The 27,281-nt window shown below is 47.0% G+C and overlaps 1 protein-coding gene across 3 annotated transcripts in view; it reads left to right on the top strand.

Annotated features, from left to right (window-relative positions):
* The window catches only part of SLC13A1 (solute carrier family 13 member 1), a 657,301-nt gene that overhangs the window by 589,767 nt on the left and 40,253 nt on the right, over positions 1 to 27,281 (top strand). For all 3 annotated transcript variants that reach the window (XM_069629100.1, XM_069629099.1, XM_069629101.1), the window contains one exon: positions 19,448 to 19,609. In XM_069629100.1, the coding sequence (XP_069485201.1) occupies positions 19,448 to 19,609 (162 nt within the window). The remainder of the gene's footprint in view (positions 1 to 19,447; positions 19,610 to 27,281) is intronic.

The raw sequence follows: 27,281 nt of genomic DNA, 5'->3' as shown, positions 1-27,281 counted from the left end.
TCCCCTCACCCCCAACCAAACACTATGCCCCATGTCACTCACCCCCAACCAAACACTATGCCCCATGTCCCCCTCACCCCCAACCAAACACTATGCCCCATGTCCCCCTCACCCCCAACCAAACACTATGCCCCATGTCCCTCACCCCCAACCAAACACTATGCCCCATGTCCCCCTCACCCCCAACCAAACACTATGCCCCATGTCACTCACCCCCAACCAAACACTATGCCCCATGTCCCCCTCACCCCCACCCAAACACTATGCCCCATGTCCCCTCACCCCCAACCAAACACTATGCCCCATGGCCCCCTCACCCCCAACCAAACACTATGCCCCATGTCCCTCACCCCCAACCAAACACTATGCCCCATGGCCCCCTCACCCCCAACCAAACACTATGCCCCATGGCCTCCTCACCCCCAACCAAACCCACCACCTCATGGCCCCCTCAACCCCAAACAAACCCCCACCCCCCAAATCAGCACACACAAACCAGCACCAATACAGACCCGAACCCCCACCCCCCAACTCAGCACACACACAAACATGCACCCATAAAGACCCGAACCCCAAACCCCCCAACTCCAAACCCCTCACCCCCCAACTCAGCACACACACTCTCAAGCATGCACCCATACAGACCCGAACCCCCCACCCCCAACTCAGCACACACACAAACATGCACCCATACAGACCCGAACCCCCCACCCCCCCAAATCAGCACACTCTCAAACAAGCACCCATACAGACCCAAACCCCCACCCCCCAACTCAGCACACTCTCAAACATGCACCCATAAATACCCGAACCCCCCACCCCCAACTCCAAACCCCCCACGCCCCAACTCAGCACACACTCTCAAGCATGCACCCATACAGACCCGAACTCCCCACCCCCCAACTCAGCACACACACAAACATGCACCCATACAGACCCGAACCCCCACCCCCAACTCAGCACACAAAAAACATTCAAATCAAAACATTCATACACATCCGACAACCCCCCCCACCTCCGCATCTCAACATACACACAAAAAACATTCAAATCCAAACATTCATACACACCCCCACCCCCGCATCTCAACATACACACAAAATACATTCAAATACAAACATTCATACACATCCGACAGACCCTCCACCCCCGCATCTCAACATACACACAAAATACATTCAAATACAAACATTCATACACATCCGACACACCCCCCACCCCCGCATCTCAACATACACACAGAATACATTCAAATACAAACATTCATACACATCCGACACACCCCCCCGCATCTCAACATACACACAAAATACATTCAAATACAAACATTCATACACACCCCCCACCCCCGCATCTCAACATACACACAAAATACATTCAAATACAAACATTCATACACATCCGACACCCCCCCACCCCTGCATATCAACATACACACAAAATACATTCAAATACAAACATTCATACACACCCCCCACCCCCGCATCTCAACATACACACAAAATACATTCAAATACAAACATTCATACACATCCGACACACCCCCCACCCCCGCATCTCAACATACACACACAAACATAAAGCAAAACAAACCCGACACACAAACACAAACAGAGCACTTACAAGAGACGTGCTGGAATGCTGGAAGGAAGGTAAACTGGAACGCTGGAATCGTACTACGGCTGGCGTGGTCCAAGGCTGAAATGCCTTCCGGCATCAAGCCTTATGGACCACGCCAGCCATAGTGCTGGCCCTCCATTGGTGCAGCAGACACGCATTACGTGGCTCGTAGGAGCGACGTGGTGCGTGTGTGTGCTGAGCCAATGAGGGCCAGTGTTTTGTCCGGCCTGGAAGACATCAAAGACTTTCCTAATGGAGGGCAGCCACGGGCCGCCCTCCATTAGGAAAGTCTTTGTGCCTTGCGGGCCGGACAAAAGAGCATGGCAGGCCGCAACTGGCCCGCGGGCCGTATGTTGTGCACCCATGCCCTCGAAGCACTGTCTCCTCATCTGGAAACAGGACCCTTCAAAGGGTCTCCAAAACACCTGCAACAGGGTCTCCAAAACACCTGCAACAGATCCTGATGGCTGCGGAAAAGAATTTACTTTGATACCCCTGATTATTTTCTATGGATAGTCCCAGGTGGGATACATTGTATCTAAGCTAACCACATCACTTGTGAACCCTAAAAACCCTCTCTTGGACAATTACAACAATTTTATTGATGCTCTTAAACACATGATTGACACACCCGAGTTGTCCTGCACATTCCCGGATTGTGCAATATTGGACTGTACCCAAGGAACCAAGGATGTTATTCCCTATATAACCAGATTAAGCAGATGGCCACAGAGACGGGCTGTAAAGAAAACATGAAATAAGTCCAGACCGTGATTGATTCCCCCTTTAAAACCTCATTGGGAAATGTCTGGATCCTCTGCATCTGATGACATAAGACCCACCGCTTGGCAAACTGCTTTCTTTTGGCATTCCTGCAACCCCTTAAAGGAATGTATCCACGGACTTCATAGTGGATTTACCACTGTCACAACAGTACACTCTGCTAATTTCTCTCTTTTGCTTAAGCTACCTTCAGCTGATAAAATGGCCCAGGTCCTTCTCAAGTACATATTACATCTTCATGGGATCCCGGATTACTTTGTTTCTGACAAGGGTACTCCAATCACCTCATGTTTCTGGAAAACCCTGTGTAAGAAACTTGATATCCAAACTCTTTTGTTTTCTGGGTATCACCCCCAGACTAACAGGTCTACTGAGCCACTGAACCAAACATTGAAGCAATACCTAACATGTTTTGCTTCCGCTACACAAGACAACTTGTACCAGCTGCTAGTTCTTGCACAGTTTGCATACAACTATAGCCTGCACTCTCCTTATAGGACAGTCCTCTTTATTACACTTATGGTTCTCACCCATAAACATTTTCCCTTGGGAATTTGACTACCAGTGACATGCCGTCTATCCAGGAACATATTTTGAATGTTCAATATGGCCATAAAAAGGGGCAAAGAGGCTGCAGGAAACATCCCTGTCCATACCATTCCTATTCTCAATGCCATTTCCCGGTTCTAGTCTGGGTTTTCCTGGGTGTGCCCAGATGAATTTTGGGAGTGGTAGTTCTTGAAAAGACAAAGGAGACTCTGGCCGGAAGAGAGGCTGATAGGCATTGCGGGCGAGTCAGTGTTACTTGCAATCATAAACAATACACACTCAAGGATAGTAGGCGTTGGGGCACGGTTGCAGCCCTCCCTGGACGTGAATCACCTCCCTTCTGGCCCCTCCCTCAGTAGAAAAGCTGTGAGCAGTGGTAGGTGGTGAGACTGCTCCTGCGTGGAGATAAGAGTGTGTGAGTGCGCCAATCTATGATTGTTGTTCCTCTCGAACCCTTCACCCCGAAGTACGGTTTCTGTGAGCATACGCCGGCCCATAAAGCTCACCTGTGAATTATGGAAGATGAGCTCTCCTTCCTGCTACTTCTGGCAGGGGCGCGTCAAATGGGATCTAGTTCCTTCACTGATCCCTGATAAGGATTAGTCCAGTCCAGCTGTGATTATGCTTCTCCTTAAGATTGGTAAATCTTTCTTGAGCTCTTGTGATGCTGTTAGTTCTGTTTAATGTTGTTATATATTGCTCCTAATTATGCCCGCAATAATGTCTCTCTTCTGTTTTCTTCCCTTAGATGAAAACGTGGCCTAGATGCAGCTGTGAGATGTCAGACGCGGCTAGAGGGAAGAGTGAGGCTACCGCAACTTTCGACAGCAGGTAAGTGAAGGTTTAAGGTAAAGCGCAAGGTATGGTGACGTGCAACTTTAAATTGACTGTTTTTTCAATGTCTAACCTTGTCTTCTGTTTCTCCTTGCAGGCGCTGCTGTCGACAATGGAGCGTGTCGTGCTGCGGTGCCAAGATGAAGATTTCGGCATTCCGGAAAGTGTAAAGATGAATAATTGGCTTGACGAAAAGATGAACCTGTAAGAACAGCTTCCCCCAGTTGGTAAGTATGCTGGCGGGAAGCAGGATGTCCATGAAGCAGGATCTTCAAAGGTAAGTCTGACCTCAAGCGATGGTGAGCGTTGCGCTGCTTGCAAGTGCAGAATAACGCGAAACACTGGCCTTAAGGATGAGCAACTTAGATAGCTGAGCTTCTGAAGCCATGCCCACCATGTTCAGCCTGCATGCCACACCCAAAGGCAATCCATTAGCAGCCACACCCAAGAATACACTTGGGGCTGCTTAATGAATAGAATGTTCAGGTTAATGCATTTTGCTTAATGGATGGAATTTTCGAGGTTAATGCATCTGCTTAATGGATGGAATGTTCAAGGTTAATGCATCTGGAGTGCTATGTCAATAATAAAGGCTTTTGGTGTCAAATGGATGTTCTTGTTTACCTTTGTTCATGAACCTGGCACCAAAGGCGCCAGGACAGTGTCCACCCAGGTCTCCTGTGCATGCGACCCCTGCATGCCCGTGCCCCTGAATTCATGGCCATGACAGGATGGTAGTTCATTTTGGTGAGTGGTATTCAGAGAAGAGGAGTCGAGAGATAGTAGTGATAGCAGAGCAGTGTTAGTAGAAACAGGGAGTGGGAGAATAGGAGAAGTGGTAGGACTAACGGTAGGCATGGAGCAGTAGTAGTAGTAGTGGCAGAGAAAGTCAGGAGGAAGGAGGAGGTAAAATATAAGAGTGGAGCTCTCAGGCAATGGAAGTTGGAGACTAGAGTGATAGAAAGAGCAGGAGTAAGAGGAGAAGTCTGATCAAAAGTGGAAAGTCGTAGTGGGAAATTGAAGGGACAGTAGTACGAGGGGTGGAGAATCTTGCGCCATAGTGCGGAAGAGGGTCAAGTGAGACCTTGTGTGCAAGAGGAGCAGGTGGACCTGGATGGAAGGATGTACCATCCCATAGCACTCAAGGAGTACTACGCAAGCTAGGTCAGGCACATCTAGAAGGCCCCTAGGGAGACAGGTAGTCATCGTTTTAGGGAGAACATCCTTAATCCCAGTTAGAAGATCGTACAGGTAGGTGGTACTGTTCAATAGAACTAACATCCCCATTAGGACACCTGGGCTAGGGAGGAGGGAACGGCTGGGGAGGTCGTGCCAGAGAGGGAAGGTCCCAGCACCAAAACCCCAAACCCTGAGAACCCTCAGAGTCCACCTAAAAATTCAATGGAGTCTTTTAACAACTACAATAAACACTCTTGCACTTGCCATACGAGTCGGGCAGGTTACTTGTGGCGGGGGAACACGTCACAGACAATACATAGATAAGTGTCTGTTTGCCTTTCGTACTTATACATTCATGGGTCCAAGCTGCACAGAATTGGCGCTGCACTTCTTTTCCTTCCGATATGGGCACACTGCCTTTATGAGTTAAGGAGCCTGTACATTTATTTTCAGTTTATATTTTTCTGATAAACAAGTGTGGTACAAAGATATCGGTAAACACCTTTATTCACATAAAGGCAAAAAGAAAAAAAATGACATAAAACATTATAGAGATTTGGGACAAAGTAGACTAAGAAGGGCATGATTTGCAAGAGTTGAAAAAAATTGGCATCAAATTATATTGAGAACATATTGTGAGTGAGAAAGGCCCACCACTCCACATTTCTCTATCCCAATGAAAACAGAGGTATTATTCCTAGTAGGTCCTCCAGAGGGTATGACGTCGTTTCATCGACAGTCATTTTTTTGTCAGGTTTTTTTAGGAAAACACTTTGCCGAAAAAACTCCAAACTTTTGGGGGGCTGGGAAAGGGCAGATAAGGGGTCGGGAACTGTTAGAAATAGGTGGGGGGGCTTGGGCAGAACCCCCACAAAAATAACAAATACAATTTTGATGACTTTTTTCCGCAAAATACTTTGTAAAAACACCCGTCGTAAAAATGACTGACGATGATATGACATAGAACCCTCGAGAGCTGCTTGAAACGGTCACTTCTATTCAGTTTGTGTGATACATGGTATATCGTTTTGTAAAATATGTCTGCCAGACTTCGGACACACATTCCAGAGCCAGTCGTGCCTGGAGTCGCGTATATCTACAGCATGGCAACCATTAATTGCTTTCTGGCCAGCAATTTTCACGATCTGCATCAGGCCACCCAAGAATTATATTTAAGGCGCAAGGTTTTATGTCAGACCTGAGCACCCTTTTGAGTTGTGAAAAAGTTTTCTGCATAAGAGTTATAGGTTATTACATACAACCAACACATGTGTGGTCATTGCCACACCTTCGGCATTACCATTCTCGGCGAACACCCTTGAATGCACTTTCACCAGTGCCCTAAATAGATTGAAGATCGAGTTAAACTGCTGTAATTCCAATTCAGATGACATGTACAAGTGATGACATGCACTCCTGAGCAGGTCCTTAGTTACCATCATGTCCATGAATATGGACCAGGATTTGGCAATTTTTCGAGATCGCCAGAAAATAGTGACATGAATAGCTTGTCAAACTGTGAGAATTGCTCGGTTGCAGTATCCATTAATTGAGATCCAATCGAATGCAGAGAAGGTGTGGCTTGGGGATTCAATATTCTAGACACGTGGTGATGAATGTGAAACGTATAGAAATCATTTGGCTGGGTATCACATTTTTGGGAGCTTTGTGTGAATGTTAACAGCCACAATGGTTCCAATTTGTTTTGGACCTCACATGTCTTGCTTTGTGGAACTTGATGGACCAAAAGCCAAACTTCATTGAACAACAGTGGTATGCATTAAAAGAGTTCTGCAATACTTCACGAATATTTGAACATGTGGGTAATAGGGAATTAACTATCTATTGGTTTTCTTGAAGAGTCCTGATTTCTACTGTCACTGTAGGACTCTATACTACTCTTGCTTGTTGTCATTGTGAAGCAAAATGCTGTCCATAAGTCATCCTTTGGCGGCTTCTACAATCCTAGCCAGTAATCAGTCATCCCTAGCCACCCAATCATAGATTTGCAGCTCTCCTGGCTTATCTGTCATTTCATGTACGCACAAACATTTGACAATGAGTTAGTCCTTTTAAAAAGAATGTTTTATTAAGTGCATATATCTAAAATAGCTTTTTGAACATTTTAAATGGAAGAAAACCCAATATACACATATACACAAAAGTAACACAAAATAAGATGAATAAAACCTCATATTAAAGGATAATGGTAAGAATAAAGTAATAATTATCAGACGTTAAACAAAGCACAAACATTACTAATCTATCTATATATAAGTAAAAATGTAAATGTTAGTTTTTTCAAAATCTTAAATATCTGAAAGTTCTTCACCGATTGCTTTGAGACTTTGACACAACGTTGCATTCGAATAGGCATGTGTTTTTATATACCTACTATACATAGATGTCACACCTGTGACAGGTAAAAACATGCTTTTTCTGAAAAACAGCGCCATCTGTTGGACGTAAAGGCAACACACGCTATGCTGAACATTTTACTGCAAAACAGCGCCATCCCTCTCCCCCCCCCTCCCCTGCTAATGTCCACGCCCTTAAGTTCCAGAAGCTTCTTAAGACCGTCATTTTCTCTTCTTCCTTCCCTCGTCCCTCTCCCCCTCCCCTGCTAATATCCCTGTCTGCCTCTTGACTGGCTGCCTGATTCCTTCAGAGTCTTACAGGGCACCAGTGCCCCCTAGTCCAGTCTACCCGGGAACCCAATCTCCCATGTACCCTCTGAGCCTGCATGACTTTGGCTTTCCTTTGGTTGACTCTAAGGCCATTAACTCTCGCAAATCCGTAAAAGACATTGATCGATCTCTGCAGTACCACAGGAGTTTGGTCTATGAGGACCGGGTCATCACCGTATGACAACCATCCCACCGGCCTGCCAGCTAGTTTAGAAGGAAAATTACGGTATACATATATATGGGAGTTCAAGCCAGATACGTACAAGTTACGTGCAAGCACACAGCCATGTTTTAACCCTATATTAATATTAATTGATTTAGTTAGAGTGCCATCCTGCGATACTCAAATCGGTACACTTGTGTACGTACATAACAGTTTGATGTAGTGCAGTAAGTTGGAATTGATCCACCTTTTTTTCCAATTTACTCCAGAGACGGGACCGTAAGACTCATTCAAACGCTGAGGAATAATCAATGAAACACAGACTGAGGCTGCAATTAGACTTCCAAGTTACATTTGCCACAAGTAATTGGAGGGCCCATATACGGTGTTTCGTGCTGCATCCTCTTCTATATGCCGTCTGCTGAGGGCTGAGTAATTTCTTAGACTCCGGCCATCTATTTAGCTGAGCTAATAGAATAGTGGCGAAGATCTTGCTGCTGCAATCCATCGTAGCCAGGAGTCTGAAATTACTAGGTTCTGTGAGAATGCCCCTTTTGTGAACCGGGATGAGAATCGACCAACGCCAATAAACCAGGGTAAGAGCAGTGGCCATAACCCGGGAAAAGAGAGTGAATAATAATTCTGCCCGTAGGCTCTGTTTTTTCTACTGACTACATTAGCCAGGTCATCAGGCCCCAGAGCTCTGGAGAACTTACGTTTATATATAATTTGATAGATGTCATCTACCTCGAAATTAATGCGGGCAGCCGATTATTTTTGTTTCCCTCTGTAGATTTAGAGTTATTTAGTGTATTATCCCAAAATAGGTTACATATGTGCCCAAACCAGATCTCCTCTGCGATGGCGTTAATCTCTCTCAGTCTTTGCTCAGATATATGTGTCTGCTATATACCAAAACTTCTTAGCATCATGCGGCTTTATCAGTCTATGGTAGCATTGGGGGTTCTGGTAGCAGGCACACGTAGTAGAGATGACTCTGGAGGCAGGTATGTATTAAAGGAAAGTGTCTTTATTATGTTTGAGGGCAAGTTGGGAAAGGGAGGCAGGTGCTAAGTAATATACATCCTCTCTAGTCAGATCTCCCATCCTGAGTCCCTAACTGCCATTCCTGGAACCTTGATGTCCTGTGAGGTTCCAGGCTACATCATCACATTCTATGACCTGCATTGGTGCACACAATACAAGCCAGATACTACACAATATATCATTTTCCAATTTGCCGACATTCTATTATTCTTATGTTCCTGCAACTACTGCTGGTAATTAAGTCTCAGTATATTCAGTTCAGACTTTGTTCCGCATTAGTACGGGTAGTAGCACCCTTAACGGCATGAATGGCTTTACGGTACTGCTTCTCCCTTGTATGTATTGCAATGTCAAAAATAGCCATGTGTTTTTGAACTTCATTATTTGTGTGTCGTCTGCCGGAGAAGGAGGGTACAGGATTTTCTAATGGAATGCCAAGATCCCAGCCATTCTCTTGAAGCGTTTCACCGAGGGAGGACACATAATTCATTACCAAAACATTTATTTTCTCCACATTTGCTGTAGTCCACCTTATTCAGTTCCCCTGTAAAATACTTGTTGACTGCAAAGTCTGCCCACCTATAGCAATATTGTTATAGGGTGATAACGTAATTTTTAAGGACACATGATTGCTCAGCGCGGTGAAATCCACTTTATAAGTCATCCCCTGTGCATGTATCTGGTGGGAAGCAAATATGGAAATGTGGAATCTAAACAGGAAGAACTTTTCCCACTACACCAGGTGGTAAGGGCAAGCACGGATGTGCATCGAGTAGGTGTAATAAGAAACATGCCAGACCATAGCCTTCCCTTACTTAGCATTTTATTCTGAATAGTGGTGAATTTAGCGTTATTGTTATTGACAAGTTCACCATTATACCTCTGGGCCTGGGCGCTGTCAAAAAATGCAATACGTAAAGGATACGCATCCTGCGTGGGATCATCCACAGAAATGCAATGTGTGTTAAAATCGTCACAATTATTAGTGCGCTGCCTGGTGCTTCACCTTGCCAGTACTTGGAAATCCTACTCAGACATTCAACAAGATCTAAGCTGCGGGAGCTGGCCGGTAGATCATGCAGGGTAATGGCCAATGTTTTATCATTTCTGATAAGAAAATCACCTATCACTATACAGATAAAGTTATGGTGGAAACCCCTTTGAATATAATCCTTGGTTAACAGGTGGCTTTTTGCCCCAATGCAAAGTTCCCCTCTAGGCCACCCCTCATTTTCTTTCAAGGCTTTGCAAGAATGAACATAGTATCCATCACGCACCAGATCTAGGATAAGCCCAGTTTCCTATAGAAAAAACAGGTCGGCCAAGCTTATAATATCTTTCCCCTTTCCTGTAAGTGATGAAAGAGTGGTGCTGGTTGTGTTCCAGGAGCGGATTTTCAGAGGTCTAGAGTGAGATGGTGGTCAATGATGCCAACCAGAATTTGTGATCACCACCCAATGATTTCCTCCAGGATGTGTGACTGCTCCACTCAAAGTCATCTTAGGGAGTAATTGATCCATGTCAGTTGCAGCATTGAAGTCGGGTTGGGAGCACCAGGTTACCTTGTTTTCTTTCCCATTTACTGTCTATAAGGGTTCAAAAGATGCTGTTCGTCTCCGAATCAGTAGAGATAGCTGTATTTCAAATCCCAACTTTAATATTGTTGAAGAGAAGAAATGCATTCGCTCAACAATGACCGGCGAAACGAATGTTATAATCACTCACTTAGTGCAGCTGCCCAAAACCGGTAGCTCAATGCAATCTATATCATTCGTGGAGATCATTCTTAGTTCAGGTATCTTATGCCGTGCCTTGAAACACTTGTGTATAGGTGCCTTACAAATTCCATATCATATCATATATCATTTAATAAACACAAAAGTTGTGAACCATTTATGAATGGGCTCTCGTTAGAGGTAAACATTTCACTATCCGTACTGATTTCGTAGCAGGCCAGGTGACCTGAGGTTGTGGCGGTGGCCTTGCATAAACCCTCTTGCAGATATTTAAAGTGCAGCCGGCATTATAGTTGTTAGAAGGCGTTTCGCCAGGCCCTGAAGCCCTTTCACTGTGTACCCCTGCGTGTATCATGCCAGGGTACATACCTTACACCATAGGTACTGTAGTGGCGCTTGGCTGGTAGAATGAGTGTTCTCGGAAGCACTGCTTTGTGCCCCCACAGTGGTCATGCTTGTGAATCGTGCTGGATGTAAATCGGCTATTTGGGATCTGCCCCCTCTGCCCGTTACTTGCAGCCATTTATCCAGGGTACCTGTCAGTTGCAGGTCCATTGGCAGAGAAGAGGTCATGCCACATTCATCCAGGTTTTGGGATTTTAATGTGCAGCAGTCTTGAATTTCCACACATAAAATGTCTGATCGATTGGCGATTGCTAACGCCTGCCCATTTTTACTGTGTTTTTTCCCTTTGCCGGCAATTACGCAATCTTCTTTTTTCTTGTATTCTTCCATTTTTCCTTTTGTTCACTCCATGATTTGGTTTTGGTTTTGTCTGTATGGGGAAGGAAAGAAGGTCTTTAGACCCTGCTGGGTGATTCCAAATGAGAAACAAACAATAAACCACAATTCGAGAGAGCAGGTGGGAGGAGGGCGTGCAAGCAGGAGAGTGCACAATTGCGCAGTGCATGCATTAGGAGCCATATAGTGGCGCCAGTGTAAATGCCATTTTAGTTATTGGCAGCCATTTTGGAATGTAACCCCGAAGCGCAGCGAAAGCATCCAACGTGTTAGCATTAGACTTGTATTATTGGCACAGACATAATTCACACCACGAGGGAGCTTCATGGAGTTACAACACTTTAATTGTCTGAGAGGCTGAAGACCTTTGAGCCCCAGGAAGAATGTGCTCTGCAAGGCCATGAGAAGGGGCAGAGCGCCTCTTGGCAGTTACAATCCCACAATACATATAGCATAGCCCCTTAGCCCCAAAACCTCCTTTGCAGCAGAATTGCAGCCCTCCTATGCCTTGATCCCAAGGCCCCCACATACCACAGTGCCAGCTAGACCCAGACCCATGTCCATAAAGCTGTAAGACCCCAATCGATCAAAGAGTTTAGAAAGCAAGGCTATCTTGCCTTCACAGTTGGGTCATGTGATTTGTGCTACGAGGAGCCAGGCAGGGATGAAATTCTAGCCTTAAACGAGGGTGGAAGACCTTAGGAGGTTGCTGGCGCATCTGGGAATGAGTTAAGTATGCAAGTTAGTATGACCTCGGCTCTCCCCCTAGGCCCATATCTGTGCTGCCAGTCAGCAAGGTGCACCGTTATAGTGATAGAGTAGCATTGTTTTTAGAAGTAACTAATTGCTTATAAGGTTCTGTTTGTCTGCGGATGATGAGCCCAGCAGCACCCACGTGGACCGTGACACACGAGAAGGCTGGGACCAATGGAATGGACTAGCATGCTCAATGGAGTGTGCCCCCTATGTATAGGGTCCTACCAACCAGCCAAGAGGGTTTTCACTGTATGTAATGGCATCACAGATGATGATTTGTGCCCTCATAAGGTTCTACTCTTGCACATTTTGGCAGAACGTTCTGCGGCAGCAGAGTTCTTTACTGATGCACTTCTTTGGTGTATGAATATAACTTGTTATCCTTGCAAGTGGTGACTTGGGCCTTTTTCGCAAGCGAGTCGAATTTTTTCTGGTGTGAGCATGCAGTGGTGTGCCTTCATCTGTATAGATTCAGCAGTCATTTGGTCTGTACGGAGGGTTGATGCCACCTCCTCATTTAAATCATTATTCTCATTTTGTATGATTGTCAGCGACTTAATGGGTGGGGGTGTTAATAACTTGCTTGTGTCAAGCTCTTCCCCAACTAAATAGTGTGAATTGTCCTGATCACCGCTTGATTGTCTCAGTGTAAGCCATCCCGAACTTTGTGCTAGTATAATATCCACCAATCGGGCCAGGATGTTTTTTGTGGCCCATTGCTCTTGCGCCAGTGATGAGCACAATCAAAATATTGCGTTAACAGTAACCGAAATAGCAATGATGCTCGGCACTGTTGTATTGTTGGATCCAATTCTGATCTTATTTCTATTGATGAATTGCAAAAGTCTTTTTCGTCTGAAGAGGAAGGCATATGTCATTTTAAGTCTGGAGTAGCCGAGAGATTAGTGATAGGAATAATTTCCGGATCGTTAGAAGAAATATGAGGGAGACACCCTCCCCGCTATTCTCGCAGCAGATTCAAGCACAGATGTAATAATGAGTTATTGTTGTCAATGGCAATGGATGTAGATGGCGGGCTGACCAAAGGCATTGTGTTTGTCAGAGCTGTGTTCCTAGTTACCGTGCTGTTAGCTGGAGTGAAAAATCTGGTTATTTTTGTGCGGTCGGCTGCCTTTGCAGTTTTACCACGAGATTGTGGTAGTAAGTCCAAACGTACATTGGGGGAAGGGTTATTCACCCATTTCATTACTGCTTCAGAGATTTTTACGGGGGCCCGCACTGTTTACTAGTGTGCATTGTGACCCTGGGTCCACCCACCCTGCTACGTAATATATAGGATAGAGGTAGGGGATGTTTAATCAGTTTCCTCCTGCTTTTATTTAATCCAGTGGTAATCATGGTGAAATGATCAGCCGTTTGAACTTAGATATTAGAATTAAATACTCAGTTCAATAAGCAATTATATATAATGTTTGCTTGACCTGCCAGTCCAGGGCAGACTTCACAGGCTGCTCCAACCTCTTCCTCCAAGCTCTTGCTCCAAGACGCGCGCGCTAATGCGCATGCAGCAGTTTTTTGTACTGTGAAGGCAAGTAAATGTAGACAAACACTGATCCAGGGAAAAGCAGTCAAACTTGGGAGTGTTGTGGCTCTGTGCATTCGGGACTGCACAGACTGCACCAACCTCTTCCTCCAGCTCTCGCTCCATGAAACGTCCTCCAAGTGCTCTTTTATGATCAAACAAAATCCAAATGATGATATCTTTTATTGCACTAACTGAAAATAGTGTGCTGAAATGGTAAGCTTTCAAATGTAAATCCACTTCATCATTAAATGCTGGTCACACAAATAAAAGAGCAACAAAAACACAGTGCAGGATATTTCTTTCACAGAGAAGGAATGTAGAGATAATCTTTTTCTCCACATTTCATTGATGTCAGGATGCATGGAATTCACTCCTCCAACAGCGACCATATCTATAGAAAGATAAATCTACGATTGGAACACACACCTAACTATGTCATCGGAACACAATTTATATTTGTAGGATTGTTCATTTTATTTTCAGCTGACAACGGTTATTCATGCAAGACTTCTGCGGGTAATGTGTTCACAAATCTAAGCATAAGATGTCTTAAGCAATGTTTACCAGTAAATAGCAAAAACATTTGTGGTATTGTAGACCAAACTTAAAAATTAAGATTTAAAACACACAAATTGAAAGTAAGAAGTGTTGTTTCGCATTGACCTCACACAGTCTAAAGTTGTTAATAGGTATGCTTACATTTTTATTGTTGGAAACAGCTTTCAGTTTTTCTGGCAATCACACCTGTGTAATTATTTGCAGTGATTGCACTGCCGAATTAAGGTTAAGAATGGTATTATTGAACAATGTTTTTAAACTAAAGCACTAAGTTAGAGGTAGTTGTGTTTTTGCAGCCTCTGTGAAATGGCAGGGTTGTATAGTGAGTTAACTGTTATTACTTACGTTTATTGGCTTATATATTATGTGACTATACAAAAGTGTTTCCAAGGCTTAAAAAGTACAATATCCATGTCATCTCACCTTGTTGCATGCCTGGTAATGGTTTACTGGATCGCGCAAAAAGTGGCACGCGTAAAATTTGTTACTCATGTTTGAACGGTGCAATATCTTTGTGTCTCAGGCTCGATAATGAGTGCCAATCATTTCAGCTTAGATACTCAAGATTGCTGTTTTTGGTGTCTTGTGTCCTCATCCATGAGGGGGTTCTAAACAGAGTGGCCGACAGTGAAATGTGGTACTGGAGGAATTCAGTGATACATTTGCCAAGGAAAATGTCACTAGGGCTTGATATTTACCCAAATTTGCACTCAGAATAAAATCAAGCACTTTCCCCAAATATTCTAGAACTGGAGCTTAGAATAGTCCTGGATGTTGACTGCCTACCTCAAACTAAAACCATCCTAGACTGAATTCATCCTCATCGGTCCGCCCACTATAAAACAACATGTCCAGCAATGGCTCAATGATATCCACTCAGAAGGATTTGATTTGATCCACAACTCTCTTTAGCATTGACAGCAGCCTGCCCTTCCAGAAACACATAGCCAAGAAGGCCCGAACAGCCTGGCTCAGAATCTCTAACCTTCAAAAAATCAAACCCTCCATCCCGCTGCAGACCATAGTGCAGGCCCTTGTGGTCTCGCACATCTGTGGGTGAAATGTTCTCCTGACAGGGCTCCAAGCTACTCACTTGGCTCCCCTAAAAAGCAGCCCAGCACGCAGCAGCACGTCTTATTACAGGAGCACAGATATTTGACCGAATTACCCCCCATTCCACGCAAACTACATTGGCTTCCACACCAAGCCAGGATAATGTTCTCTACTGCATGTATCATCTAAAAAGCAGTCACTAGTAGCACACCAGCTTACTGTGATGAATCTGATGGGGTCATCACTTCTCTCCTGGTGGTGACCTCTCTCCATGTGGCCAGGGAATGGCAGCCACAACCTGATTCTGACCCTCAGGCGGCTGTATGAGGGAGGGTCACATGGGGGGAGACAACTCTCAAGGGAGTGACACATCATCGGTGAGACACAGTATCCCTGCCAATCAATAGACCCTAAATCCCCTTATTACAACCTTAAGTACCATCCCTTCCCTAATGGACTCATGGGTTGTACTTATCCTACCATTCCCCTCAGAAGTACTGGGATAGAAGTATCCTGAATGAAGATCACTTTCCCAGTACTGTGACGAGGGAGAAGTGTGGAGAAATGATGATCACTCAAAATGAGAACCATTGCCAGCAGTCCAGTCTTTTGCCAACAACTGAGATGAGGAAGCGGCGAGGAGCAATAATGATCAATGCTGTTGAGAACCACTATCAGCAGTCTAGTCTTTCCCTAAATCCTATTGACCAAAGCCAGTATAAAAACAAGGAAAGACTCAGGAATTATGGGAGAGGCCCTCCCGGAGACCCTTGTTGCAGGATTCATTTGTAGCAGAAGAAAGGGCATTGGACTGCTATCCCAGAGAAGTGAAGGGGGAACCCTTGCACTCTAACCATTTGGTGAGAACTGGGTGAACCAATTGGGCCCCCAAAAAGGAGGTGAACGCCTGCGCACCAACAGTGTTCCAGAGGGAAGCTGGAGGCTCCCTCACTATGGAAGTGCAGCTGAAAGCAGGAGGAGTTCTCCAGCTCATGGCAGAGCCAGGTACTGGTGGCAGCGCAGGAGCCTAGACAGCTACAAGGCGTTAGAGTACAGCCTGGTGAGCAAAGCACTTTGGAGAGGCTCCTGGGAAGCTGACCGGATTGCGAGGAAGCAATTCATGCTTCCTGAAGGTGGCAGAGGCCGGGACGTCATTCAGACCACAGACGCTCACCAGAGATGCTGAGAAGCCATAAAGAGAATGCCGGTGAGCCCAGGGAAAGGGTTGGGATACAATGAAGCACTGTTGGGCAGTGTAACAAAATACCTTGACAGTGGGAATGAGGTCTGGGACCCACAGTACAAACTTGGGGAAGACCAAGATGGGTCTGGGACCTACAATATTAGTTTGGGGAAGCAAAGCCAGAAAGAGGTCAAAACCTTACCTTGTGAATGTTTCAAAATTACCAATAGATAGTCTGGGACTCACATCCAATGGAAGCAAAGCCGAGAGAGGTCAAGGGGAGAGAAGGAGAACCCCTCACCTCGTGAACTTTGTGAAGCTATTACAAGTGTGCAAAAAGCCCTGGCCAGAGTATATACCAGACAAAATTCAAGTGTGTGTAAAGCTGCATAAGATAATGCCAAGGGAAGTCCATACCCCTAGGATTTTGGCGTGCATGGCATTGTAAGAGAGAGAGAGAGAGAGAGAGAGAGAGAGACAGAGAGAGAGAGAGAGAGAGAGAGAGAGAGAGAGAGAGAGAGGGAGAGAGAGAGAGAGAGAGAGAGAGAGAGAGAGAGGGAGAGAGAGAGAGAGAGAGAGTGATTGTTTTATAAAGTCATGGCAGGCGAGCTTACCAGGTGAAGAGCAGATCTGTCATTCGCACCCATAAGGAGTGGTACAAGAAAGCCTGGCAGGGGGAAATGCACAGTGTTTTGTGAGTTTGGGACTGACAACCAAATGGTGCTTCTATGAAAAGAGAATTCTAAGGAAGATAAATGCTCTTGAGAATCTAACTGTATTGAATGTGAAATCGTGGGGAAGGGAGCTATATCTCCTGGAGTGAGTTGCATTACATAAGGAGAGAGCTATCCTCTTGATCAACAGAACTTAGTTTTGAACATTTGTTTTGGATGGAAAGACTCCTGGGGAAGAGAGTCACACCCAATGGAACTGTGAACATTGACAATTTGGAACGTTTGTGTTGGAGTTTGAACTTTTGTGTTGGAGTTTGAACTTGTGTGTTGGATTTGAACATTTGTACACTTCAAGGAGCAGAGACAGTTAGTTTGTAGAGTGTGAGGGTGAAGATAGGAGTTTGGACACAGGACGTCTTTTACTTTGGACACCCTGACACTCCACAGATCCTTAGAGTAGGGGCAGTGAAGCATTTTCCAACCCCTTTGACTTTGAATAAATGTTTGTAGCCACAAACACGACTCCTCTGTGTTTACACCTCATCTCTGGCTCCTCACAGTGCCTGGTGCCAAAGCTCTGAATATTTAGTAGCACCCTCTCCTCGTGCAACAAGTCAACCAACCGGCTTGAATCACACTTGTCCACAAAGAGAGGACCCGCAAACAATCCTTCTCTTGTCATGCACCCACCCTCTGGAATCTCGATGTCGGCTCGGAACACCCCCACAATTCTCCAATTTCCTAATCTCTCAAAACATGGCTCTTTAAATGACACCAGACAAAGCATTCATTCCAATGGACACACATACCAATGCACAGACCTCACAGTACTGCGTTACTGTTAAAGGATGGCAGCCCAGATGCTGGCTACCCACACTCCGTACACCGCTACACTGCTTGAGCTAGGTCTGCGCTTTAAACATAAAAATAAAATATGCCCCCACACCCTGAAGTGCCATTTCAGTCTGCCTCTGCCCTAATGACCTCCTATGAGCATACTGATCCTAGCAAGGAGTCTTTTACATGTTATTATGATATAATTTAGAGTGTTTAAATTAAGTTATAACGTTGGAATATTTTCTTTTCTCAATGTTACCTTAGTTATTGTCAATAAAAGTTATTTGTACCTCTTCATTTTCAGTAGTCTCCCTTTCTACCTGGTTATTTTGACAGTGTAATACATCGGAAGCAACTGCCCCAATCTTAAACAAAGAATATCTAACAATTTGGTTAATTTGGCCTTGCATTCCTAAATCTGCATCTCAGATTAGTACTCAGTTGCCAAAATATGTGGAAAAGGATGTATCTAGACCAAAGAGTTAGGCAGCAAAGGGGAAGAGTTGAGATCAAAGAGAATTTTCAAGGTACCAATATGAAAATCTCTATTGAGGGAGGATTCAATCAATTTCAGTCAACTGAAATACATCCATAAGATTTTTTAAATGTTAGACATACAGCTAGGCAGACATACCAGAGCTCCCATGTTCTTCTTTGCGTGGCTTCTTTTCAGTACCACCACTGACAGGTCCTTCAGTGTGTATCTGTCTTGTGAAGTGGTGACCCAGTGAAATTGCTGTTTTGTGGTTTGAGATGGTTTATCTATGTAGGTTCATTCTTTCACATAATTCCTGTCAAGTCTAACCTATATAATTTCCTTGTGGGCATTTCTTGCATTGTCCCCTGGATCTCTACTCTTTGGTTATGTGGGGTTGTTTTGGCAGATCAGGTGCAGATTTGTCAACAATCTTTGTATCTCCTAACATTCCACAGGTGTGTTCCCTGTCTTACTTGTTATTGATCTGGTAGAAATGGACTTCTGGTCAGGGACTATACTAGATTGTTCAGTTGCTTGTATGAAATTCAGGAATTTTCCTTTAAAATTGCCCTTGCTCATTACGCATGCTGAATATTGGCTCTTAACGTCCACACCCTACTGTACCAGACCAGTGCCAGGTAGCCCGATTTTATTCTGACCTGATTGGGGCAACCATTGACGTTCATCATTTGGCTTCACAAAGTTGTCCTGTATTAAGTGAGTCAAATCCCAGATGTTCAGAGTGCATCAATTTTGCCAAAGGCAGTAAACAGTGAAATTATGGATTTGTTAACGTGAATTTGTTTACATGATAATCCTGTATCCTTGGCACATCTTAATCTGAGGATACTACCCAAGGTACAGACTTGTATCAGGTAAGTAACATCGTTTCTTCCAGTACTGTGTATAATTTGGGAGCATTAGTGAGGTAATGACAACGCTTGGGAGTATTTGAGATGCACTATTATCAACAGGCATGTAGATAGTGCTGTGCTCATGGAACACTATGATTCATTGCTACAGGAGTCTGGTTTATCGAAGTGGATTGGAAGTAAACTGACGCCCCTCGGATCCCTCCCAATATGGCTGATCATCCTAATATCGTCCTTGATTGTTACCTCAATTACCGAAGTTGCAAGTAATCCAGCGACCATCACTATATTTCTGCCTATACTGGCCCCGTTGGTGAGTAAAACATTCAATGGTTTACCTGTTTCTGTGCCAGTTCTTAAACAAGTGTACAGGGCATCTCCCGCATAACAGTAGATTAACTGCAAAATTTGATTCGTCTCGGCTGATCTCTCTCTCTCCACCCCTTTTAGTGCTGCGCTTTGTTGGGTCCTTGCTAGTTCCCATACATGCATTCATGCATACAGACAGATCAAAGCTAATAAACATCATACGTACCTTTTTAAAAACTGAGCAAACATATCACAAACGCGTTGCTGTTTGAATTGCGAATTACGTGTACTGTTGACAATAAAAACGTATTGTAACCTTTCATAACTTTACAGGTGGGGTCAAATTAAACACATTCTAAATCTGCCTAACCGGCCAAACACACTAAATACATACAGCCAAACATCTGTGCTTTTGAATTGCTATGGCTATTGCTTTGAAATGGAAGACCTACGATTTTTAAGCAAATTAGGGCCCAGAGAAGAAGTAACTATGTTGGGGTTCGTTCGTATAGAAACATTGTCAGCCACATTTGAAATTGGGCGGGGTGTTAAATGGAGGTGCTAACGGCGTGCGTAATTGTTTCACGCCTGCCTTGAACTGCCCGGCTCATTTCCCAGCAGTGATGACAGGATGCGTGCATAGAGGGGAGATGAGATGTTCACCGGGCACTCCTCATTGGTCCCGTCAGTGTGTTTCACTGTAGACCTGCCTGAGATTTTCATTCAGGTGTGCAACGAATGGTTTCCTATGGAACCTGCCGTGGTTTTGCACCGGATGAAGCCCAGGCACGTGCAGAAGGAATGCATTAGTAAATGCCAGCGGCAAAGCATATTTGCTGGCAGTGTTTACACTGATCCGAGCAGAATAAGAACATGAAAGAGTAGAGGCAAGTTTGCCTCCTTTTAACTCTTTTCTTATCCACTGGTGGCTCGTGGACATTTCATATTGCATGCAGCGGACCCCCAGAGCACGTAAGTGCTAACATTGGTGAGCCCCTGCATGTAATACATTTTTTTTAAATAACCCTGTGTATTTCCTTTTGAAATGAGCATGCACAAGCTGGCTAAGGGGAGGAACATTAATGGGGCAGTTTTGCTGATACCATCCAGGTGGATGGCCTTAAGCCCATCCTGATGATGCTGAGCTCTGATGCACCATGACAGAAGCGTGAACTTTGCTCTGCGGCAAGCAAATGTCCTTGCACCACGCGGGCTGCAGTGTCAACGGTAGCACTGTTTCCATGTGTGATCACATGGCCTGCTCAATGTACAGAAAGTGGAAATATTCGCGCAAGGTATGGTCACGGTGTGCAGATCAGGGGCCAGATTAGAGAAGCTCTGCCCCGGTGCAAGTGCACAGTTTGCACGGTATTAGCACTAGGGCAAAGTTTGCCCTATTTCTTAAACCACTTGGGACATATTAGAAAACCATTGCACCATGACAAGTGCAGTTTGGCATTGTATAAGCACCAGGGCAATAATTACACAAGTCCAAAAAAGATATAGGCCCTCATTACGACCCTGGCGGAAAGGGAAAAACGATGGCGGAAATGCAATACCGCCATCGAATAGCGCTCGGTGCGACTATGACCCGTCACCGCAAAGTACGAAGCCATTAGCGACACCGTAGTGAACGCCAACGCTAACTGCACTAAGCACGCGCGCGCGCGCCATGCCAAACCGCAAACACCACCATGGTGCAACGGTACGCCAATTCCGACCCTAGCGGACATGTACCTAACGCCATCAGGCATGGCGGAATGGACCATTCCGCCATGGCGAGAAGTCCGGCATCGCGAATCAACCGTAAACGGCCCCACTGAGTGCCTGTACACCGCTCCCTGCCCACAAAGTACAACTCCCTGTAGGTGCAATGTAGTCACAATGCAACCATTGAAATGTACAAAGCACCCATGCATGCCAACGAACAAAAGAAACACAACAGGGGCCAATGGGAGCTGCAGGGCACAGATGGCACGAATACAGAAGCCATCCCAATGGACATGACCACAGTCCCCCCCCCCGAAACGCACGCAAACACAGGCACCTGTGACCAGCAACATTCCGAAAATAACAACATTCCACCAGTCCACCTGGCTGACCGCCATCTGTCACACAAAACCCAATCCCCCGCCCCTGAGCATGACAACATCCAAACTGTCATATAGGCAGCCCCCATCCCTGACCTCACGGGCTCAGTAGGCAAACGCGCCCAGCACAGTACCACGCAACTAAACCCCGAAGCAGGAACCCAATGCAGATCTCCTCACAATACATCGCCCCACATATAGGCACATGCCACATCACTTGCAAAGAAAAACGCTACACGGCCCAAATCAGAATAGAAATTTAATGCACAACAAAATCACCAAGCCCATACAGCCATCAGGCCATGAACTCCAAAACACATTTCACCATTGTGGGCTGCATCCGCAAGAAAAGACCAGCCACTACTTGTGTGACGCCCTGTCCCATCATGGAACACAGAGCCACAATCACGTACGAAAAGGCAAAAAGGAAGCGCACACAACCGCAGGGCCGTCCCAATGGGGAGGCACTAGTCCAGCTGAAAGGCCGAAATGTTGCTCCGAGCCACCAGTACTGCGTAAGGGCATGTGGGCCACTGGCGATCGTCCCATAAGATCGTAATGCTGCTCCACCGATTAACACGAAGCAGCAGGTGTCGGGAGTAAAATCCATCTGCAGGAGTGGCATACAGATGGCAGTGGCAAAAGGGGAGGAGATACCTGTCAACCAAAAGAAAAGAACAAGAACAGAATGGCCATCAGAACTACATTCGAACAACTCACTTCAATGAGCACACGAAATCCACAGCCATATGCATGCCAGCCCACTCCAAAGGATCATCAACACCCCAAAGCCACTTGCGACTCATAACCATCTATACCTAGGTGTAAACACCATCACGAACGAGTGTACCTGTGCATGCGTCTGCCAAAACAGAATCCATCAGATGGGAATGTTAACGTGCATGGACACAAGTGTCTGAGGGCGCGTCGAGACAGGGAGGGCTCAACAAGGCCAGATAGACGATGGTCCCACTATGGCAGCCCTGCATCACATAGCGTAGGGGAGGCGGATAGATCCCAAGAAGCCCTGTACATGGCAAACTCTGCACCAAATCACCTGCCCATGCATCCATTCATCATTCCCTCATCCCGGGATCAAAACGCCTGAATTATTACTCACATGACATTAGAAACGTCCATTGAGTCTGTGCGTAATGCAGCCTGCTACATCCACAGTGCCCCAGCCCGTAAATCCAGTGTTGTGAAGTAACATGTATTTGGGAATGGCCGGCCTCATCGCCCACGTAGCTATTGCGCATCCCAAACTATTCATATCAATCATTGCTCCCTCGCCATGGGCCCTGTCTCAAGGACATAGAACAATAGAACGTTACATTTGCAGTCAGACCTGTGGGCATCTCCTCGCCGCTAGCTGGAAACCGAAAGCGCCGCCCTTCGAATTCCTCATTTGCAACATCACGTCGAAAAGGCATCTGTGGCCGTTTGAAATCACTAATTATTCCATCGAGTGCGGCTGTGTGTGAAAATGGCAACTGCCTTCACCCACAAATGGGACGCCCCGCCCGTCGTTGCAACTCGGTACAGTGATGCATGAGGGCCCACCGTTACTCGAGTACTACGTTCCACTGACCCTTCACAAGTCCGTTCGCGACTGCACAGATAGTATGGGAAACAATGGGACCACAGCAGAATGAACATATCAACCAATCTTACACGCCCATCGGGTACAAATACATGATTGCAATAGCAAGATACCATTACCCGAATTGCAGCGTAGTGCGCGGGACGTGCTCAGCCAAAGGGGAGAGCCGTTTGCACAGGTGGAATCAATCACCACAGGTGGAGGCCATACAGCCTGAAAACACATAAATTGCACAGCCAGTCTCCTCCCACAACCACAGCGAAATGCTACCGGCAGGACTCGCGATGTTGGCCCTGGGGGACCTGATAGCACTGCAAGTGCTCCGACTCCAAGAAGAAGACGAACAACAACTACAACCAGCCGCACGGAGGAGACGCAGGAGGAGGAGGAGGCCGAGGCAGGGCCAGCAAGGCCCAGCAGCACAGCCACTACCACCACGCAGGCAGCCCGCAATCCCACGCCTCCGAGCACATCCGTTCAACCTCACTGATGAGCAGATCCACACCCTCTACCGTCTGGACCGGGACACCATAGCCGCCATTGTGGACATGACACAGGCTGACCTAGTCAGCATGATAGATAGCCCAACCGCAATCCCACCCCTACTGAAGGTGGTGTCTGTACTCCACTTCCTGGCCACAGGCACCTACCAGCACACAGTCGGACAGTTGCATGGCATATCACAGCCACTGTTTTCACGGACACTATTCCAAGTGCTCGATGCCCTCCTGCAGCACGCAGACGACTACATCTCCCTACCACGCTCGGAGCAGGAAATTACGAACACAAAAGTGGGATTCCATGCACTTGCCGGCATACCGGGTTGCATTGGTGCCATCGACTGCACCCATGTTGAATTGGTCGTCCCACATGCCATGGAGGCCCAGTACCGCAACCGAAAACAATTTCATTCCCTGAATGTACAAATGGTGTGTGACTCCAACAGGATCATTACGCATTGTTGTGCCCGATTCCCTGGATCAACCCATGGAGCGACACGCAGGGTACAGATCCTGGCTACTCGGTGAGTCTCATCTCATGCATGATGATGTGGGGTATGTGATTTGGCAATGTACTGGCAGGAAGGGGGGGGGGGTGTGCGTACGTATCAATGGCATTCCACATCCTACGTTTATCGTCCACATACAGGTGATGCTGGATATCCACTGAAGAGATGGCTCCTCACACCAGTCCGGAACCCACGGGACCTGCATGAGGAGGACTACAACCATGCCCACTCACGTACCCGTGTAGTCATAGAACAGGCATTCGGCCTACTGAAGACTCGTTTCCGCTGCCTCAGCAGGTCTGGCGGGGCACTCCTGTACCGCCATGAGAAGGTTGCAAAGATGGTCATGGCATGTGTCATGCTCCACAACATGTGCGTACGTAGAAATGTGCCCATGCCCCCTGACGCTGAACTGCAAGCACCGGATGATGGTCATGATGAGGGTGGGGATGTGGCAGCACCTCAAGGAGTCTGCGAGGCACCGGAGGGCCGTGACATCCGTCAGCATCTCATTGATGTATGCTTCTAGCACTCACGCCTGGGGGCTGATACATGGACACGGGACTCGTGGCACTGCGTGTGTCTGGGACATGCACAATATGGACTGTACGCCTATGATGGCCTAGTACACAAAGATCAATGTCCACACATCTCATTGGGTGATCGTGCACTTTTTATGGCATATGTGATATCATGTTGAACACCCTATCGACCCGCCACCCAAGTGAGCCCAACACACCCCCTCCACCCTTCTACCTCCCACCCGAACACCAGTGTCCAAAGATGCTCATTGTCAGTGGCCTGTCGCTATTGCAAGCCCCCTCTGCGGGTATCAGGGGCACCCCTGCCTGTGGAGCGCAGGTTCCTCCCTGATCTACGTTGGGGGCTGCCCTGGACGGAACTTGCAACGGATGATGTGTCTGCCTGCTCACGTCCATGCATGTCCCTAAGGGTTTGCGAGAGCTCAGTGAGCACACGGCGCACTGCGGCAAGTTCGGCACATACGTCTTTGGACGTCGCATGCTGTTCCCCCCTCAGGCTCTCGGTGCTTCTCTCCATTTGGACTCTCAGGCTCTCGGTGCTACTCTCAATTTGTGCCCTTAGCGTCTCTGTACATCTCTCCATTTCTGCCCTAAGTGTCTCTGTTGATGTTTCTATGTCTGCCTTGGTGCCCCCACATTCATCGGCATGGTCCTTGAGGAGTGTGGCCATTTGCTGCTGTTGGACGATTAACTTGTCGAGGGACTGTTGCCTCTGCTGGGCCATGCCCATTTGCGGGGGTGTCACAGAGGGGCTGTTGTCCTCATGTTGCCTTGCCACAGGGCTTGGGGGGGATGGCCAGTCGTCGTCTTGTGGCTGCCCCTGCGTGGTATCCTCATGTTGTACGGGATGGGACAGACAGGGGGATTGGGACAGGTCATGGATGGATCTGACCTCGACATCCCCGTCTTCTGTGTCCGAGCATGCTGCCATCAATGGGGTGTCACCTATGGTGCTGCTGCCACCAGAGGCAGTGCCTTCTGTGGCATCCATTGGGGGGACCTGTGGTGGTGGTGTTGTGGCCATGCTGGCTGCTGGGGTGCCTGTTGATGTTCCCTCCTCTGTGCTACCACCTGATTTGTGCTGCTGCCGTGTCTTGATGCGTGCAGCTGAGGTGGAGGGTCTCTGGCCGTTGGTCTTGGCCCTCTTTGCAGGTGTGCTGGTAGGGGTGTCCTGTGGCTCGTCGTTTGGATCGGACCCTGTGGTGGAGTAAAGGAGGGCGAGGGTTATTGATGGGTCTGTGGGAATTGGAATGGCATTGTATCACATGCTTTGGGGTGGTACCTGAGGGTGATTTGGGTCGGGTCCTTGGAGGTGCTTTGATTTGTGTGTGGAGTGAGGGTGCAGTTGTTTGGCAGCCTGCAGTTTGGGTGTGCCTGCTGCACGTGTAGTGCGTGTATTAGGGGTTTTTAATTATTTATGTATTTATTGTGGGTTTTAACGTGCGCTATCAGGCCGATGTGTGTGGACCTTATCCTGGACATGTGTTTCTGTTGCACTATGTGGACGCATGGTGCTTCACATGGATGGACTGTGTGGCTTGTTATATCTGGCCCACCTACCTGAATCTTCGGATGTCTGCACTCCTTTCTCCATCCCTCCGACTCCCTCAATGCTCTCCATTCCGATGGTGGAGGCACAGATTTCTTCCCAGGGGGTCAACTTGATGGGTGATTCAGGACCTCCCCCGGTGGCTGTGGCAATGTTGCGGTTGGCAGAGAGTATGCTGCGGACGCGTATCCGCAGGTCGTCCCATCGCTTGCGGCATTGCTGTGGGGTGCGGGGTGCGGTCCCCACCGCACTTACCCGCTGTGCCACCAGAGCCCATATGGCCTTCTTGTTTGCAAGTGCCGTCCTGGTCATTTGCGTGGAGAAGACCACGGCAGCATTCTCCTGGAGGGTCTCTGTTAGCACGGTGAGTTCCTCACGGGAGAAGTGGACCTGCCGCTTGCGGTCGCACGCTTTCTTCGCTGCTTTTCCCATTTTTCTTGGTTTCGCTAGGGTGGTTGACGGGGTGGGGTGTGTCTCAGGGTAGTGTTTTTAGTGGTTGTGTGGTTTTAGTGTATTTATAGGTGTACGCCGGGATGTTTCCCGTTCCGGGCCCGTGTTTTAACTTCCGTTTCCGTATATTTCCGGCCACCGTACTTTGCGGTAGGCGCACTCTGCGGTGACCGCTAGGAGGGGTGGCGGTATTGCACCTGGGGCCCCGTACGGCGGCGGTGTGGGCCGTTTTGGGGTCTTTTCCGCCATCGCGGACTTAGCACTTCCGCCATGCCGTGGTGCTCGTGCCCGATGGGTCGGAATGGGCCGCACTTTGCTCCTTCGTGCAATGGCGGAAACGCTATTTACGCTGTGGCGCTCCGGTCAGTCGATTTCCGCAAGGGTCGTAATGAGGGCCATAGTTTTGATGCATTTATGAACCAGGGCACCGTTT

The sequence above is a fragment of the Ambystoma mexicanum genome, chromosome 12 (assembly GCF_040938575.1).
Source record: "Ambystoma mexicanum isolate Mex_15411 chromosome 12, UKY_AmexF1_1, whole genome shotgun sequence".
NCBI lineage: Eukaryota > Metazoa > Chordata > Amphibia > Caudata > Ambystomatidae > Ambystoma > Ambystoma mexicanum.
Note: the sequence above shows the minus strand (reverse complement) of the source record. Positions and strands in the feature narration are given on the sequence as shown.